General features: G+C 37.7%; 1 protein-coding gene and 9 non-coding genes across 10 annotated transcripts in view; all 10 read right to left on the bottom strand.

The window, feature by feature from the left end:
• The window catches only part of lrrc75a (leucine rich repeat containing 75A), a 44,349-nt gene that overhangs the window by 3,803 nt on the left and 22,789 nt on the right, over positions 1-17,757 (bottom strand). Inside the window, exon 3 of the mRNA XM_054596903.1 lies at positions 12,845-12,957. Coding sequence (XP_054452878.1) covers positions 12,845-12,957 — 113 coding nt within the window. The remainder of the gene's footprint in view (positions 1-12,844; positions 12,958-17,757) is intronic.
• trnar-ucu (transfer RNA arginine (anticodon UCU)) lies at positions 14,698-14,789 on the bottom strand. The gene is given in 2 exon segments: positions 14,698-14,733; positions 14,753-14,789. It is a non-coding gene; the product is annotated as a tRNA-Arg (tRNA).
• On the bottom strand, positions 15,048-15,139 carry trnar-ucu (transfer RNA arginine (anticodon UCU)). The gene is given in 2 exon segments: positions 15,048-15,083; positions 15,103-15,139. It is a non-coding gene; the product is annotated as a tRNA-Arg (tRNA).
• Positions 15,398-15,489, bottom strand: trnar-ucu (transfer RNA arginine (anticodon UCU)). The gene is given in 2 exon segments: positions 15,398-15,433; positions 15,453-15,489. It is a non-coding gene; the product is annotated as a tRNA-Arg (tRNA).
• Positions 15,748-15,839, bottom strand: trnar-ucu (transfer RNA arginine (anticodon UCU)). Its single transcript is given in 2 exon segments — positions 15,748-15,783; positions 15,803-15,839. It is a non-coding gene; the product is annotated as a tRNA-Arg (tRNA).
• On the bottom strand, positions 16,163-16,254 carry trnar-ucu (transfer RNA arginine (anticodon UCU)). The gene is given in 2 exon segments: positions 16,163-16,198; positions 16,218-16,254. It is a non-coding gene; the product is annotated as a tRNA-Arg (tRNA).
• trnar-ucu (transfer RNA arginine (anticodon UCU)) lies at positions 16,513-16,604 on the bottom strand. Its single transcript is given in 2 exon segments — positions 16,513-16,548; positions 16,568-16,604. It is a non-coding gene; the product is annotated as a tRNA-Arg (tRNA).
• Positions 16,863-16,954, bottom strand: trnar-ucu (transfer RNA arginine (anticodon UCU)). The gene is given in 2 exon segments: positions 16,863-16,898; positions 16,918-16,954. It is a non-coding gene; the product is annotated as a tRNA-Arg (tRNA).
• On the bottom strand, positions 17,213-17,307 carry trnar-ucu (transfer RNA arginine (anticodon UCU)). Its single transcript is given in 2 exon segments — positions 17,213-17,248; positions 17,268-17,307. It is a non-coding gene; the product is annotated as a tRNA-Arg (tRNA).
• Positions 17,566-17,657, bottom strand: trnar-ucu (transfer RNA arginine (anticodon UCU)). Its single transcript is given in 2 exon segments — positions 17,566-17,601; positions 17,621-17,657. It is a non-coding gene; the product is annotated as a tRNA-Arg (tRNA).

Below are 17,757 nucleotides of genomic sequence, written 5' to 3'. Positions count from 1 at the left end.
AAACACCGTTAAATGTTCCAATCATGTTGTTTTTCTTCCAATTCCATTTTGATCTTTTTACCAATAAATGCCAAGAGCAATTGTCTAAAAATATTGCATTTTTTGTACTGCTATTGTCACCATTTCTCATTCCATAGATAAAAGATAATGACATACACATTTATCCACCTCCACTAATCACATAAAAACCTGTAATTTCACACTTTTCAAAATGTCAGCAGGGCAACACGGTAAAGTTTCCGCTTCCATGCTTCTATTAGCTGTAATTTATTCACTGAGAAAAACCCAGCACACAATGCATCAAACAATAGTTAATTTACTGCTTCTTCCTTTGAATGTATGTTCTGGTTTATTTGAGCTGACCCTCGAAATGTTACACCCTGACCCAACGCAGATCCAACCCATAATATACACTATAAAATGCTGCTTTTGTTCAATTAAGTTTGGTACCAATAAGCAATAGTTTGGCCTTTCGAATATACTCTTTCCCTGTAGAGCGTTAAATCAGCAGATCAATATCCCTCTCATATCTCTCTGTTAAAAATGTAGCTTGAGCCTGGTTAGCTCAGCAAAGCTTATAGGCTGGAAAGTGAATCAATAAATCAATCAAGTGTTATTTACAAGCACCTTTCAAACAAATCAAACTCCAAGTGCTTTACAAATGATTGACAAGACACACAAAATGAAGTTAAAATAAATAAATAAGCAAAATACAACACTGAATAAATGGATCATGGTAAAACAGTAAAATAAAGTAAAATTATAGCAAAATAGAATATGAAATAAAATATGTATTAATACTAAAACCATTGCAAAAAAACACCTTAAACGCTGTTTTAAAGGGGGAGACAGATAGCTTTAGATATAAATCCTTTAAAGCTTGTGTGATATTGATTTGTTCATCCGACTTTTGGCAAGAAAGCCTTTTTCCCAAAACGTCAGGTGTATCAAAAACTTCAAACTAAAATCTTAAAGTAAAAGATCAGTCCATTAAAGCAAAGGCTGAGAGAAAATTAAAGAAAAGTGAACAATGAATGAGGTGATGTGAAAAGAAAGTATAGCTAATGGAAACTACATAAAGACACACTAAGGAGACACAAAGACAGAGAAACACTGAAGGGGTTTTAGACTGAAGAAATGGAAGTTTGAAAAAAATGAAAAAAGGCTGTTTACACTTACAGCAACGTATCCTTGTACAAAAGCTCAAAAGATATCTTAAGAAGAAGTCCAAGAAAAGCCCAGTAACGTGTCAATTTACGCTTGTAACAAGCATTAAGGCTTTTCAAAATAAATTTACGTCTTCACAGGAAACAACTAGTTGGTTAGGTTTAGGAAAAGATGGTGAAATTCGTAGTTAGGCAACAAAACTACTTGGTTTCAGAATAAGATCATGGTTTGTGTTAAATAAACTACGGAATTGACGTTATTAAAGTACAGCAGTTACGTGACAAATAAATCCATGTTGATTTCTCACTTCACATGAGTCATGAACAACGGTCTCCAGGGTGAATTACTTGTTTTTTGTTTAACCCATCTACCTCCCAGACGCCCAGTGAAGGGTTTTGCTGTCTTTAAACTTACTGGTTCATGAATACATATTGATTTTTTCAACAAACACTGTTAGAGAGCAGCCTGCTTAAAGCCACACTCTAAAACCAAAGGGTCCAAGCTAAAAATAAACCCATTGAGGCGCCTGGATTTGGCAGAGAATTAAGGGATCAGAGCAAAAAAGGACTGATCTGGGGTCTGGTCAAAAGATAAAAAGAAAGAACTGAGATCAGAAGTTTAATTTTTCCAGCCTACAAATAGCTGGCCAAACATTGGAACTAGTATCATCAGCTGAATATATTTATCTCTTCACGTACCAGAGGGACTTCAGAGGAATCTAGGACAGAGGAGCCCAAAGTAAGGAAGTGACCATGTGGGTCAAATATAGCCTTCCGAAAAATGTTTACTCACTGTCCCAGTGGTTACACAGAGTCATCTGTCACTGCGTTATATTTTTGTTTTTGTTTTTTTGGGGCCAAAACATGCAACTAGCTGTCAATCTACCAACATCATTTTGGATTTGGTGGCTGAGAACAGGTAGAACATCGTGTATGTTTTTGGATGACCCACCAGTCTGAGCATTAAATAGCTCAACAGATACCTGATGGATTAGCATTCAATTTAAATGTAATATTTGATGAAATATTTCAATAACTACTTAATGACTGGCATGGAATTTGAACCACCATTCATGGTTTCCAGAGGATGAACCCTAATGATTTTGGTCATCCTCTGACTAATCTTGTAGCGTCACCATGAGGTTACTACTTGGGGAAAAATTGGTATTAACAGCATTTTCCCCACTACTAAATGTATGTTTTAATCAATTAAATATTCTTATTTTGGTGCCAAAACCATTTCGAATGTGAATAAAACATTTAGTGTCTGAATTATATATTTTAATAAAAAAACATGCACACCTGTCGCCCACATATGCTCTGTATTTATTCACTTGTTGCAAGCAAAATGCAAATTAACTAAGGAAGAAAACACCTCGAGGCAGATGCGTTTACCTCTCCCTGTCTGGGTAAGCAGTCTGAAACCACTTCCCACAGATTTCCCCCGGAGGTTTGTGCTCAGACCAAACTCTACTTAGCCGCCCGTGAACGAACGTGTGCTAATTAGTTAACACAGCGGCTGCTGCAGCAAAGCCCTCGGCTCTCCGTGACCACCGATGTAATCGTGACGGCTCATATTCTCCTCTCGTACTCGTGTGTTTGTCTGCACTCAATAAGGAAACAGATGATTTCAATAGAAAGAAAATGGGAGTAATGTTTCTTTGCCTCTCTCTTTACGCAGACAATCTAACACTTTACATCTACAACACTTCTATGGAAAGCAAGAAGTGACATTAAACAGTTCTATTTACACACAATTTATGTTAAAAAAGAGCTTTTCAGGCTGCTCTACTTAGGGAATCCAAGACAACGCTTTTTTATGACGTTTAAAAACAGTCAAAATTAGCCCCTTCTTCTGTATTGCATAGCCAGTAAGCACTTAAGTTTCTGTAACTAATCGGTCAAGAGTAAAAGCAAAGCAAAGCAATGCTGCAAGTGTGTGCCATTGTTAGGATGTGATCTGTGATGTCTTTGTGAATTGCAGAGTATTCAGAGAATTAAATAGTAATTAACCTGATAATATATTCACTTTGCCTGCCTTCATTGTCTTTTTAAATTACCTCTTTTAATCATTGTAGTGTAAATATAACTACTGGGGCCTATCTGTTCAAGAGGTGTACTCACTGATGATTGAGAATTATACATTTTGGACTATCAAATATTGATTTGCCTGAGATTAAAATCCCCTTACTTTGTCTTTCAAAGCTTACTTTAGCATAAACCGTTTGAATGGCACTTTCGGGTTTCCATACACTCAGTTTAAAGCAATAAACAAGGGCAGTAGTGTGCAAATAAAAAGCAGATGAGACGCTGAGAGAGCTCGTGATGTATTTGGCTTCAGACCAGAATCCCACGCTACAGAGAGAGAGAGACAACCCCCCCGGCCATGAACTGAGGTCACCACACTCTGTCTGTACAGAGGGCTTTTAGAGGGCTTTTAACACTCATATCATATTGTTACTTTGCAAATCAACTGTACTTCGTAGTATTTGTGCAAGTAGTCTCAGAAGTTATCAGTCCAGAAATGTTGTTTTATATACTTCTTATGGAAGAAAGGGTTTTTATCCCACATTAAAGTTTAACAAAAAAAAGGCAATTCATTGTCTCCGGAAGGGACTTTGACCTTGGATTACTCAAAAAGTATACAGTAAAAGTTCATCATTAGACTCAAAAACTGCTTATAGAAGAAAAGGGTTTTCATTCCACATCAAAGTTAGACGAACAGGCTGAATCTTGTTATTTGGAGGGGACTTTGACCTTGGATTATTCAAAAAGTACACAGTGTAAGTACTTCATAGTATTTGTGCAAGTAGTACATATTCTCTTTTTTACATTTGGCCTTAAGTCTTTTACAATATTATAAATGAGTACCAGATTTACCAGTCGGCAACGTCCGGTTCTGCCGAGAGAGAACCGGGCCGAGGGAAGCCAATACGAAAGTGTCTTAAAACTTATTCTCTCTACTGACCATACTCCTCTGGTTGCAAAATGACCGATAGAAGTCTATGAAAATGTTCTCTTGATTTATTTCAGTAAACATTGTAAACATGAGTTTATGGTCTCAATCTCTAGTTTCAAGTCTTCTTCAATACAGCATGATGTTCATTTAGTAAATGATGCTCCATTTAGAGTCAAACAGACCATAAAGCAGGGTATGATATTTACATTGAATTCTAAATGTGGACGTGTTTTACTGGGCGTAGCACTGGATTTTAAGGTTGGTGTATCACCTGTTAGTCCTTTTGTTCCTCCGTGGGAAATCAGTATTACCCTAATTCTCCATGTTTCTTTGCTTGAAAAGTGGTCCAGTTCTGCTACGTATAACGATCTCTCCCATGCTGATAGTCTGATGACCTACGTACCTCTAACTATCACGCTCATGAACTAATATCTTATGAGTCATAATCTGCTCCTCCAGTGAGCCCCAGATCTGTAGTCTGTATGGAAAAAAACACAGCTTGGATTTTATATTGCATCTCTATAAAAGGCCACTTTTGTCTCTCTTCACTGCGTTTCCCTGCGTGTCCGTCTCTCAGATATCTTCAACACCACTCCTCTGTACCTCTAAAAGACGTTAAAACTGGCAGACTTGTTTTCCTGAAACAGACTCAAGGTGAATCCAGGTGAAAGTGCCTATGTGTCAGCAGCTGCATCCTCTTCAGACATGGGATGCATATAAATTAAGGTGTCGGCTTAGACAGAGGATTACATTTAATGAGAAGAATATCTGTGTTTCTGTCTTCTGCAGAGGTAATTTATCACTGATGTCTGTGCACACTGAAGACGGCGAGTCTCCTTTTACCTCCTCTTTTCCCTCCTCTCCTGTGACGGAAAAGGTGAGAAAACACCTCCTTCCTCTCCTCCTGTGCAACAAGCTTTTACACAGGTGTGAGCTGTTCTGTTTCTGTTAACCCACAATAGATGAGCAGGAGGAACATCTCCTGTTAGATGCAGGACCATTTTCTGTCTGAAAGGATGTTTTTTATGGACATATTTCAAAAGACATACAAGGCTCCAGTAGCTTGATGTAATCATGTGAAAGGCATTTATGGAGAGTCCCATTCCAGGCAATCACTCCGGCATCTGATTACACTGATTAGGCCAACTTCAACCAGAGAGGAGGAGCTTAAAGGGCTTTGTTGGGAAAGAGTCTGCAGGAGAACCAGGAATATATACAGAATTGTTGTATATTGAAAGGAAACCAAACTCAACCAAACTACTTGGTTTGGGGTGCGTTTTCCAACAAAAGTCCAGCATCAAGTGTTGATTTCCACTTGTTACATGCATACAGTCTTTTAAAGATAAACTTCTTCTGTCTTCACAGGAAGCTCAGTTAGGTTTAGGTTTAGGTATGGTGGAGACCAAACCAGAGCTATTGAACTTACATTTATTGTGTGGCCAGAGATGCCAAGATAACCCTGAACTCAAGGCTTCAAAAAGCCAGTCCACAAACCAATGGTAGACATCAAAATGAATACGTCCACTTCTTATATACAATCTATGCTCAGAATACAATGAATAACTGAGTAAAAAAAGTTTAATTGGCAGCAGCATTCCAAAGTTGCAATTTGATTGATGTCCGGCGGCACAAGTATCATATCGTGTGAGTACAAAACGGTTCAGTACGTTGATGTGTTTCTCCCCGAAGTGGTGAAAAATGTATTACTACATCTTAAACAAGAGTCCACCAGAAACAGAAAACTGAGCCACTTCTTCATGTGTGTGAAATCCACATAAAAAGTACTTTAAACCAAACTTCTATCTCAAGGAAGCCGTGGCATTCAAAATCTTTTAGCTGAATAATGTGAAGAACAGAAACAGTTGGCATCTTTTCAGTTATTCATCGCCAAAATCTACCCCGGGAACAATGAAGAGTAACTCCGTACAAAGTGTCTTTATCCGTGTCAGGCAGCGGTGGAGCTCGGTGGGTAACACCACCATTATTCACACAGCTACAGGAGGTCACTGGTCCCACTGGGATTAAACATGAGTCACAAACAGAAGACGGGTGTTGTAGTGTGGAGGAGGATGGAGATGGAGAACCGTCAGTCGTCTCCTCATCCGATTCTTATGGATTCATATTCAGCCATGCCAATGCATATAAAGTAGATGACCGTGTCAGAGGTCTTTACATCAACGACACACAGCAAAAGGTTACATTTGAATTTCTCTCCTTCAACACAATACGACTTTGTGCTGCAGAAGGGATTATCATTTTTAATAAAAAGCATTGGTTATGTACAGTCTAGTAGACGGTCCACAGCCTTTTTCAGCTTTTTGAGACACATTGAAGCCGATCGTTCAACTTTATCAATAAGTGTATTCACAGCATTGACCCGCTGTCATAATCCTACATACTTTTTGAAATGGGTGTTTCATTGTTTCGCCTGTTCCTCTCAGTGTGCTATGAACACAGAGTTATTGTGAAGCCTCTGGGTAACTAGAGAGAGAGAATGATTCAGAGGACGAGTCAAGGGAACGAGAGTATAAAAAGAAAAGATTTGGCTAGCCTAATTTAAAACGTATTCATCTTCAGTTTGTAAGTTATAGCCTGCGTTAATATTTGAATGCTCACACAACTCATTCTGAAAACGGCGAGCATGTGGTCTGCTCTGATTGAAAACAGACCTACAAGGTTTTTGCAAAGAATTCAAGTGAATAAGAGGGACATAAAAAAGTGTGAAGACAAATTAAAAATGTCCTTCTTTCATGCACGATTATAGAAAGAAAGAGGCAGGCCGACACATTAAACGCCACAGGACACAAATCAACTGGGAAATTATAGACACAAGGAGGGATTTATGGTGATAGCTGATAAAATAGAGGACGACCAAAGGGAAGTGGGAGCTGTGGTCCTGCCTAAAGTATAAATCAAGCATTAACTGTATTTTTGCAATGTTGTATTTAAACATAACCAGGAAACAGAAATAGTGGAAACAGAATTTGTTAGGGAACATTTAAACTGCCCAGGAAACATCTTGCCGCTACAAAAAATGTCTGCAAATAAATCTCAGAAACGTCGAACAAGCTGTAAAAAATAAGCAGTTGTGACCATCTAGGAGAATCACAGCCTCACGAAACTTTACAACCACAAACTAGAGACCAAGGGAATTCAGAGGATGTGTGGTTTTTCATAGGTATGTTGACAAAAAAGGGTGTTTCTGAGCAGTTTCCAGAACAGAAGAACTCGCCATTCAATCGTCCAAAAAATCAAAATCTTGCAGAAAGCTCTAATTGTCAAATGTTTTTGATACCAATGTATGCATATCTTTTTTTATGGAGTTCCTCAAGGCCTTGATGTGTTAATGTAGTATTTCATTATCTTTTTACAACATATTTGCCCCACAAAAGTAAAATTATTTTAAGTCTTAAACTACCACAATGGTAGTTGCAGCCATGTCCCGATCGCTGTCTTAAAGCAAGAAAATCTGCATTATTAAATCTTTAAAAAGCTAGGTTATAAATACCCGCTAATAGTAAACATTCAATGGTTAGAGACCTGTCAATCACAGTAGCCCCGCCCTAAATCATACCCTGCTTTATGGTCTGTTTGACTCTAAATGGAGCATCATTTACTAAATGAACATCATGCTGTATTGAAGAAGACTTGAAACTAGAGATTGAGACCATAAACTCATGTTTACAATGTTTACTGAGGGAATAAATAAAATAAATAAATAAATAAAGTCATTTTCTCATAGACTTCTATACAAACAGAGGAGTCGCCCCCTGATGGACCTTAGAGAGAATGCAGCTTTAAGATACTTTAATATTGGCTTCACTCTTCAGAACAGGAGATTGCCGCCTGATTCATACAGATCAGAGACGTCTGTCTGATATAAGCTGAGTGAATTACGTCAGTATCGGACACCAGTACCCATATTGGATCGATTTGCTCCCATCTCTGATTCAAACCCTATAAAGGTTCAAAAACATGTATCATACTGTAGCTTCTCCTTTCCACAGTCAAGGTGTTTTAGCTGCTCTACATCAGAAGGTCTTTTGTAAAGCTTTCACTGCCTCACTTTGCTTTCATTAAAATATAATACCAAACTTCCTCCGCCTTCTCCAGGAGCTGATCAGTATGAAGAAATGCTTTTGAGAGGTTTGCAGCAAAAGCAGCAGGGCACTGGCCAATCAATGACTTCCTACAGGCTGGAAAATGGGTAAGAAACCAGCAATGGAACATTTCCAATAATTGCTTTTTTCTGTCTGACATGGAGGTTCTGAATAAATTACACTTTAAAATATCATAATATCCGATGTTTAAGCCATCAGATGCTTCAGATTGAAACCCCGTATTCATTTTAACAAGCCATTTAATTCTTCATGTCCTTCACTGACACACAAATGCAAATATATATAAGTGCTAATACCCTCTATGAAGAGTCACAGACATCCAGTGTGCACTCGACGTCTCTCTCTGCTTGATGTCAGAGCTCAGTTGGGAGGCAGCCAATAAAATCTGTCCGTGCAGCAGTCACAGCCGGCCAATCAGCAGGCGGCACTCAAGACAGAACAAGACGTTGGTAGGCAGACAGCACCAGAAGGTAAAAGCACTATTAGTGATCATATTGGTGTGTTATGGAGGTTTCCATGGCAAACAATCTAACCTCAGCAAGACCTCATTATTTTCCCTTCCAGCATGGTGAAAATGAGCCGTTAGGATGAAAAACACAAAGATGGAGGCAGACGGACAGATTCAGGTCCAGAGCCGAAATGGTTTGGACCGACAGGCAATTGTTTACCCGTTGGTTGGCTGTCAATCAACATCTCGCCTGCTGATGCTTTTTGGCTTGCTGCTCCTAAAAGCCAGTGGATGCTGTGCTGGACACTCTCCAGCCACTCAGTATAAATCAAACAGTATGATGGGAAAAACTGGGGGTGGCAAACTGTGTCCAATACACACTGATATAATCATAGAAATAAAAAAGGTGTATAACAGACATTCCCACTCAAATCCGAAACTACCAAAATAAGACATAAGTTGTAAATATAATTACTGCATGAAGTAGCTGGCTAGTAACTAATCTCTTTAAACAGATATCTGCATATGAATGCAGGCTCTGTTGGCAACGGGACAAGATTTTTGTATCAGAGTAGTTTTTTTTTGTTGCTTAAACCTAATTGAGTTGTTTCCTGGGAAGACGGAAGGTTATTTTGAAAAGATCCTATTCATGTAACGGGTGTAGGAAAACGCGTGCAAAATGAGGAGTAACTTCACATATGATATCATACAAAGTTCCGAATTGTAGTATACTTATGAAATATATACATTGTGATATTTGTGGTCAATGCTGCTAAGTCTCCGTCTGCTTCTCTGTCTCCTGTCTCGCTATGACGTCAATCAAACACAGCTGACAGACAAATCAAAAGTAATTCCTTTCTGAAGAGAAACGTCTCGTAAACCCGCCCACGAGTATATCTGCTGTCACATTGTTTACCTCACAGTTATCTCTGCAGGGGTTTCAGACCTTGGTGGTGAAGCAAAGAGAGAGAATGGAGGGACCAGGTCTGCTATTCAGATATTCAGTTGTACAGCTGCCTCATTTAAACCACTGAGCTGAACTTGTTGATCACAATGAAAGAAACCGTTGTTGAGCAGCCAGACAACGAACAGTAAGCCCTGTTAATCCGGCTTTGTTTACACGATTCACAACTACTCACGTTGAATAGACAAGAAAAAACTGCCGGCCAGTTGATTTATATGTTTATTTATGCTCCTTTCTTATTTTTCACTACTAAAGAGTCTTTTTTTCAGATTTTGATCACTACGATCCCGAGAAGAAAAACCTGAATCTGTTTGTTCAAGACCGAATTGATGTCTTCAACCAAAGGAGATAAATTATTCTGTAATGATATTTGATTCCGTCTTCACAGCAAAACTTTAGGATTAAGTATTCAGGAAAAGATCATGAAATACTTTAGTTCAGTTTAGGAAAAGATGGTGGTTTGGGTTAAATAACTACGCAAACTCAATTTCTAAAGTATGCAAGTTCGTGACAAATAAATCAATGTTGAATTCTTGTTTCACCAGGGTGAAAGACAAGGCAATTCATCAGATTTCTCCGTCCTCATCAAAGGATCCATCGGATTGAGAAATACATAACCACGTCATTGAAAGCCTCCAGTTCTGCAGAGTGAAGTCAAAGCTTCATGTCTTAAAACTTGCATTCTCTCTGCTGTCCACCAGGGGGCGACTCCTCTGGTTGTATAGAAGTCTATGAGAAAATGACTCTACTTCTCTCTTGATTTATTCCCTCAGTAAACATTGTAAACATGAGTTTATGGTCTCAATCTCTAGTTTCAAGTCTTCTTCAATACAGCATGATGTTCATTTAGTAAATGATGCTCCATTTAGAGTCAAACAGACCATAAAGCAGGGGATGCTTTAGGGCGGGGCTACACACTGATTGACAGGTCGACACCAGAGACGTATACGGCGTCTCTACGTCACTCCTCCTCAGGGTGACGTCACGAAGACTACGTCCACTTCTAATATACAGTCTGTGGTCTGGATACAGATTTTTCATCCTTTTTTTTGGCTCTTAGAGACGCTGACGTATTTACAGTGGACATGTGTTTGTGTGTGTATGTGTGTGTGTCGTTAATGGCGTGTGTCCCGCACAGAAAAAGATGATTCAATCTCGCCGGTTGCCCCGAGACTAAACGAGTAAATGGGCCTCTCTCTCCTCTGGCTAATCACTCTGACTGGAGTTCATGACAGCCTGAAGTGATGACTGCAGTGCTGCGTTGATTAAATCCCCCCCACCCCCACCCCTACTGTCCAGAATTACTTAAGATAATAACCAAACTCATTTCCATTTCTCATCTCCAGCAGTCGTCTAATACCATTAAAAGGTTGGACTCTGCTTTAACAGCAACTTTTTGTTGCTCGCTTTTTCACTTTGCTGAACATTTTTTTTTTTCTGTTGACTCTCACCTAAACACACTCAGCAGGGATCCAATCTTTTCGCCCATATTGATTATTTTCTCCCCTCTACACTCGGGTGTTTGTCTGCAGACGGTGATGCAGAGGAGGAGACACCTGGTGTTTTTTTATTTTCCTACTGTTCCTCCATTCACACAGCAGTGGGAATCATATCTCTCTCACTGTTGTGCTACAAATCTCATTTGTCCACCATCTGCTCGCTCCAGGACGCATTTTATAGGTTTAGATTGTGCAGCGTCACACAGTGATCAGGTTCACAGCGAATGCAAGTCGAGGGAAGAGAACAGTGGCTTTGTTTTGTGGCAACGCCCCACATCTATTAAAATGTAGGCATATGTTATTATGATCACAAAGCCACTTTAAGGATGAGGATGGTTTTTTTGAGCTTCAAACATTTCATTTCCTGCATTGTGTTGAAATTTTATGATCCAATTTAAGGTGGAAATGTCTTCATGCATGGATGAAAACACAAAATATAGGAGGCAGGTGATGATTACAATTATTAAAAATAAGTTAGGATAAGATAGAACTTCATTACTCTGAAGGAGGAGATTGATGCTTGTGCAAGAGATTGATCAAAATTGAACAATAAGAATAAAACAATTGAATAAAAATACAAACATATATGAACAATAGAGTATTAAGTGTATAAGAAGTAATTCTGACACCAGTCCATAAATAGAAGAGCAATAAGAGAAGGATAAATATAATAAAAACATTTAAAAAAAAGATTATAACAAAGTAAAAATATAAAGTGTATCAGAAGAACAAACAAAAAGAAAAATAGAACAGAAGCATCGTGCATGAGATTTAGTATAATATTATCAATAATATTGAAAAGTAATAAAAAAGTTATACTGCACATGATATATTGAAAGTTATATTGCACAAGGTTGAAAAAGTAATATTGCACATGTTATGGTTATTATTGTTCTCAGTGTCTGATGCTTCAGCTGTATAATGAAATATAATGCAGTAAGTCATTCTTTATTGCTTTCAGATTTTTATGTTATTCCTGCTGGTTCAAGTGAAACAAGTGAAGGCAGTTCATCAGACTTCAATCGGACGGCAACGGATTTAAACAAACAATCACCGACACCTGTAAACACACTTATGTGTTCAATTCGGTCGACTTACCCTTTAATAGATAACTTAAAGGTAACAACAAATAATTTCTTAAGGAGGCAATGCTTTAGAACTAAAGCTTCTTTGAGAATAAAAGTTTCACGCAGTGTTTTGTAAATGTAAAATACTTTATATTTAGAACAATCTTAATTTTTGCTGGCTGTGATTTTAACAAGCTGGAGAAACGAGTGGATTAATTGTTTTTTTCCTGATTTATTAGCATATTGTGTAACACTACTGTATATAATAAATATTTCGTTTGGCTGCATGCTGACCTTCAAAATGCGGTTTCTACATAATGCAGGTGAGAAATGAAAACTCAATGAATTAGACAAACAACATAATGCAAATAAAAATACATTTTTGGGTTAATAATGTTTGCATAAAGAAAGGGATTATTTGACGGTGAGAGGGAAATAAAAAGGCAAAGAGAGACAATGAAGGTGACAATAAGGTGAGAAAAATAAAAGAGACGTCAGTGGATTTCTTCCATGGCACCCAACGGAGCAGCAGATGATGACACATTGGTGACACGCTGAGATGTTAACAGAAACAGAGGACACACACTGAACCGAACACACACAGAGTCAGAGACACTCACCAGGCCTGAGGTTTCCTCTTGAGGAGGCCCTGTCTCCTCCACTGAGAGTGCGGGCTGAGATGATACGTCAGCTGACGACAAACTTTCTCCATCGCACCGAGAGAGTCGCCCTCCTATTGGACACACAGAAACGATCAGCTTAATTACTGAGGATTGTCAGGTGATGAGGAAAAAAAGTAAAGGCGGCCATGTTGGAGGGATTCAACACAACAGTAGACCTGCTGGTTGTATATGTCAACAGGTTGTTTTTTGCTAAATTTAAGGGGAAAAAAATGGATATTTTCTGAGATATGAGTCATAAGGTTATGAGATAAACATGGTGTCATTCTCTGAGATTAATTTTGTAAGTGTATGAGAGAACCACCTGGATATTCACTTAGAATACATGATTATGAATTTACAAAGAAATGGTCTGAGATTAACGTCATAAATCTTGGGGGAAAAAAATAGATATTGTCTGAGAATTGAGTAATAAATTTATGAGAAAAAAACTGTGATAATCTCTGAGCCTAAAATTATAAATTTACGAAAAAAGAACCTGGATAATCACTGATTTTACAGTCATGAATTTACAAGAAATATTCTTTGGTATTCTCTGAGATTGAAGTCATAGATTTTGGAGAAGAAAGCTAGATAGTCTCAAGGATTAAATTCATAATTTTACAGAAAAGAAATTGATATTCTCTGAGATTACATTCGTGAAATTACAAGAAAAAATCTTGTGTTTTCTCTGAGATTAAAATCATAAATCTACGCAAAACGATTGCATAAATTTAAGAGAGATTAAAGTCTGAAATGATAAATAATTGCAAGTATTCTTTGAGATATAAATCTTCGATTTACAAGAAAAACAAAACATGAAAAGGCAATTGTGATAAAACTGTGGATTGACATCATGTCTGAAAAAAATTGTAATAGAATATTCTTGTCATATTGCCCACCCCTATTAGGTGACATTACAGAAGTGGAAATGTGAGAAATGTGAAGAACCAGTTGCACTAATGTTTTTAGATACATCTGTGTTTAACACGTGTTTTATTGTGTTTGATTGGTCTGTTGTTTTAAAGGCTTGTAGCATAAATCTTAGTTGAAACACCCGTTGATGGAATAGGAAGAGTTTTGTGGGGATTTGGACATTAAATAACAAATGTACAATCTCAATAGACAGATTATAAGTGATGCCTTATTCTGATATTTTATTGTAAATTCCCAAAGACTCTTCTGAAAATGAGCAGCAAGTGCTGGATACTTGACTGAATTAAAAACATAAATAAGTGAAAGGTATCTTTTTTGTATTCAGGTATGTATATGTGACAGGTAAATGATTTTGACGCCGTCAGCCAGTAAACAGAGGTTGTGGAAAGGGAGGGGAAATGTCATGTTCGACACGACATTTTGACAGAATGAGATGGAGCAGTGAAGCGTTACAACACCAACAGACAGGAGAAAGTCATTAAAGGATTTGAGGACCACTGGAGCAGAGAATTTAAAAACACACCTTGTGTCAAGTGTTTGACAGGAAGACACAAACACAAAAACACACTGAAGCTGGGGAATGGAACACTACATGCTGCATTGATTGGTTGTGTCCACAATCACTCTCTATTTGCTAAATTACATTCACTTTGTGACATTAAGTGACTGAATTGTACGTTTACGGTTTATGTAGATTACACAGGAAATGAAAAATGCTGCATACACATTGTGTTCACACAGCTTTCCCACCGTGAAAGTATTCTCCCTTTACTAGCACTAAGTTCATTAGTTTAGCATGAATTTATTACTTCAAGCAGCAATCACACATTTTGAAGGGTTACTACTATATTTTGTCATTAATTGTTAAATTTAAATTTCAACTCTGGTGGGACTCGAACCCACAACCTTTGAATAACAACTTTACAGCTCAACTAGAAGTCCAACGCGCTATCCATTGCGCCACAGAGTCGCTGTGAGTCTTGAATTATGATCGTAAAAAAATAAATAACAAAGAACGAGGGGATAAATCCAACATGTACTCCTACAGTGGAAAAGGTTACACCTGTCTGCATGTAATACTTGAATGTGGTGGGACTTGAACACAAAACCTTTGGGTTTTACTAGCACTAAGTTCATTAGTTTAGCATGAATTAATTAATTCAAGCAGCAATCACACATTTTGAAGGGTTACTACTACATTTTGTCATTAATTGTTAAATTTAAATTTCAACTCTGGTGGGACTCGAACCCACAACCTTTGAATAACTACTTTACAGCTTAACTAGAAGTCCAACGCGCTATCCATTGCGCCACAGAGTCGCTGTCAGTCTTGAATTATGATCGTAAAAAAATAAATAACAATGAACGAGGAGATAAATCCAACATGTACTCCTACAGTGGAAAAGGTTACACCTCTCTGCATGTAATACTTGAATGTGGTGGGACTTGAACACAAAAACTTTCGGTTTTACTAGCACTAAGTTCATTAGTTTAGCATGAATTAATTAATTCAAGCAGCAATCACACATTTTGAAGGGTTACTACTACATTTTGTCATTAATTGTTAAATTTAAATTTCAACTCTGGTGGGACTCGAACCCACAACCTTTGAATAACTACTTTACAGCTTAACTAGAAGTCCAACGCGCTATCCATTGCGCCACAGAGTCGCTGTCAGTCTTGAATTATGATTATAAAAAAATAAATAACAATGAACGAGGAGATAAATCCAACATGTACTCCTACGGTGGAAAAGGTTACACCTGTCTGCATGTAATACTTGAATGTGGTGGGACTTGAACACAAAACCTTTGGGTTTTACTAGCACTAAGTTCATTAGTTTAGCATGAATTAATTAATTCAAGCAGCAATCACACATTTTGAAGGGTTACTACTACATTTTGTCATTAATTGTTAAATTTAAATTTCAACTCTGGTGGGACTCGAACCCACAACCTTTGAATAACTACTTTACAGCTTAACTAGAAGTCCAACGCGCTATCCATTGCGCCACAGAGTCGCTGTCAGTCTTGAATTATGATCGTAAAAAAATAAAAAACAAAGAACGAGGGGATAAATCCAACATGTACTCCTAAGGTGGAAAAGGTTACACCTGTCTGCATGTAATACTTGAATGTGGTGGGACTTGAACACAAAACCTTTGGGAACACAAAACCTTTGTCTGCATGTAATACTTGAATGTGGTGGGACTTGAACACAAAACTTTTTGGGTTTACTAGCACTAAGTTCATTAGTTTAGCATGAATTAATTAATTCAAGCAGCAATCACACATTTTGAAGGGTTACTACTACATTTTGTCATTAATTGTTAAATTTAAATTTCAACTCTGGTGGGACTCGAACCCACAACCTTTGAATAACTACTTTACAGCTTAACTAGAAGTCCAACGCGCTATCCATTGCGCCACAGAGTCGCTGTCAGTCTTGAATTATGATCGTAAAAAAATAGAAAACAAAGAACGAGGGGATAAATCCAACATGTACTCCTAAGGTGGAAAAGGTTACACCTGTCTGCATGTAATACTTGAATGTGGTGGGACTTGAACACAAAACCTTTGGGTTTTACTAGCACTAAGTTCATTAGTTTAGCATGAATTAATTAATTCAAGCAGCAATCACACATTTTGAAGGGTTACTACTACATTTTGTCATTAATTGTTAAATTTAAATTTCAACTCTGGTGGGACTCGAACCCACAACCTTTGAATAACTACTTTACAGCTTAACTAGAAGTCCAACGCGCTATCCATTGCGCCACAGAGTCGCTGTCAGTCTTGAATTATGATCGTAAAAAAATAGAAAACAAAGAACGAGGGGATAAATCCAACATGTACTCCTAAGGTGGAAAAGGTTACACCTGTCTGCATGTAATACTTGAATGTGGTGGGACTTGAACACAAAACCTTTGGGTTTTACTAGCACTAAGTTCATTAGTTTAGCATGAATTAATTAATTCAAGCAGCAATCACACATTTTGAAGGGTTACTACTACATTTTGTCATTAATTGTTAAATTTAAATTTCAACTCTGGTGGGACTCGAACCCACAACCTTTGAATAACTACTTTACAGCTTAACTAGAAGTCCAACGCGCTATCCATTGCGCCACAGAGTCGCTGTCAGTCTTGAATTATGATCGTAAAAAAATAAAAAGCAAAGAACGAGGGGATAAATCCAACATGTACTCCTACGGTGGAAAAGGTTACACCTGTCTGCATGTAATACTTGAATGTGGTGGGACTTGAACACAAAACCTTTGGGTTTTACTAGCACTAAGTTCATTAGTTTAGCATGAATTAATTAATTCAAGCAGCAATCACACATTTTGAAGGGTTACTACTACATTTTGTCATTAATTGTTAAATTTAAATTTCAACTCTGGTGGGACTCGAACCCACAACCTTTGAATAACTACTTTACAGCTTAACTAGAAGTCCAACTTAACGCTATCCATTGCGCCACAGAGTCGCTGTCAGTCTTGAATTATGATCGTAAAAAAATAGAAAACAAAGAACGAGGGGATAAATCCAACATGTACTCCTAAGGTGGAAAAGGTTACACCTGTCTGCATGTAATACTTGAATGTGGTGGGACTTGAACACAAAACCTTTGGGTTTTACTAGCACTAAGTTCATTAGTTTAGCATGAATTAATTAATTCAAGCAGCAATCACACATTTTGAAGGGTTACTACTACATTTTGTCATTAATTGTTAAATTTAAATTTCAACTCTGGTGGGACTCGAACCCACAACCTTTGAATAACTACTTTACAGCTTAACTAGAAGTCCAACGCGCTATCCATTGCGCCACAGAGTCGCTGTCAGTCTTGAATTATGATCGTAAAAAAATAGAAAACAAAGAACGAGGGGATAAATCCAACATGTACTCCTAAGGTGGAAAAGGTTACACCTGTCTG

This window comes from Anoplopoma fimbria, chromosome 1 (genome assembly GCF_027596085.1).
Source record: "Anoplopoma fimbria isolate UVic2021 breed Golden Eagle Sablefish chromosome 1, Afim_UVic_2022, whole genome shotgun sequence".
NCBI classification, from domain to species: domain Eukaryota; kingdom Metazoa; phylum Chordata; class Actinopteri; order Perciformes; family Anoplopomatidae; genus Anoplopoma; species Anoplopoma fimbria.
This window is presented reverse-complemented; position numbering and strand designations above follow the sequence as displayed.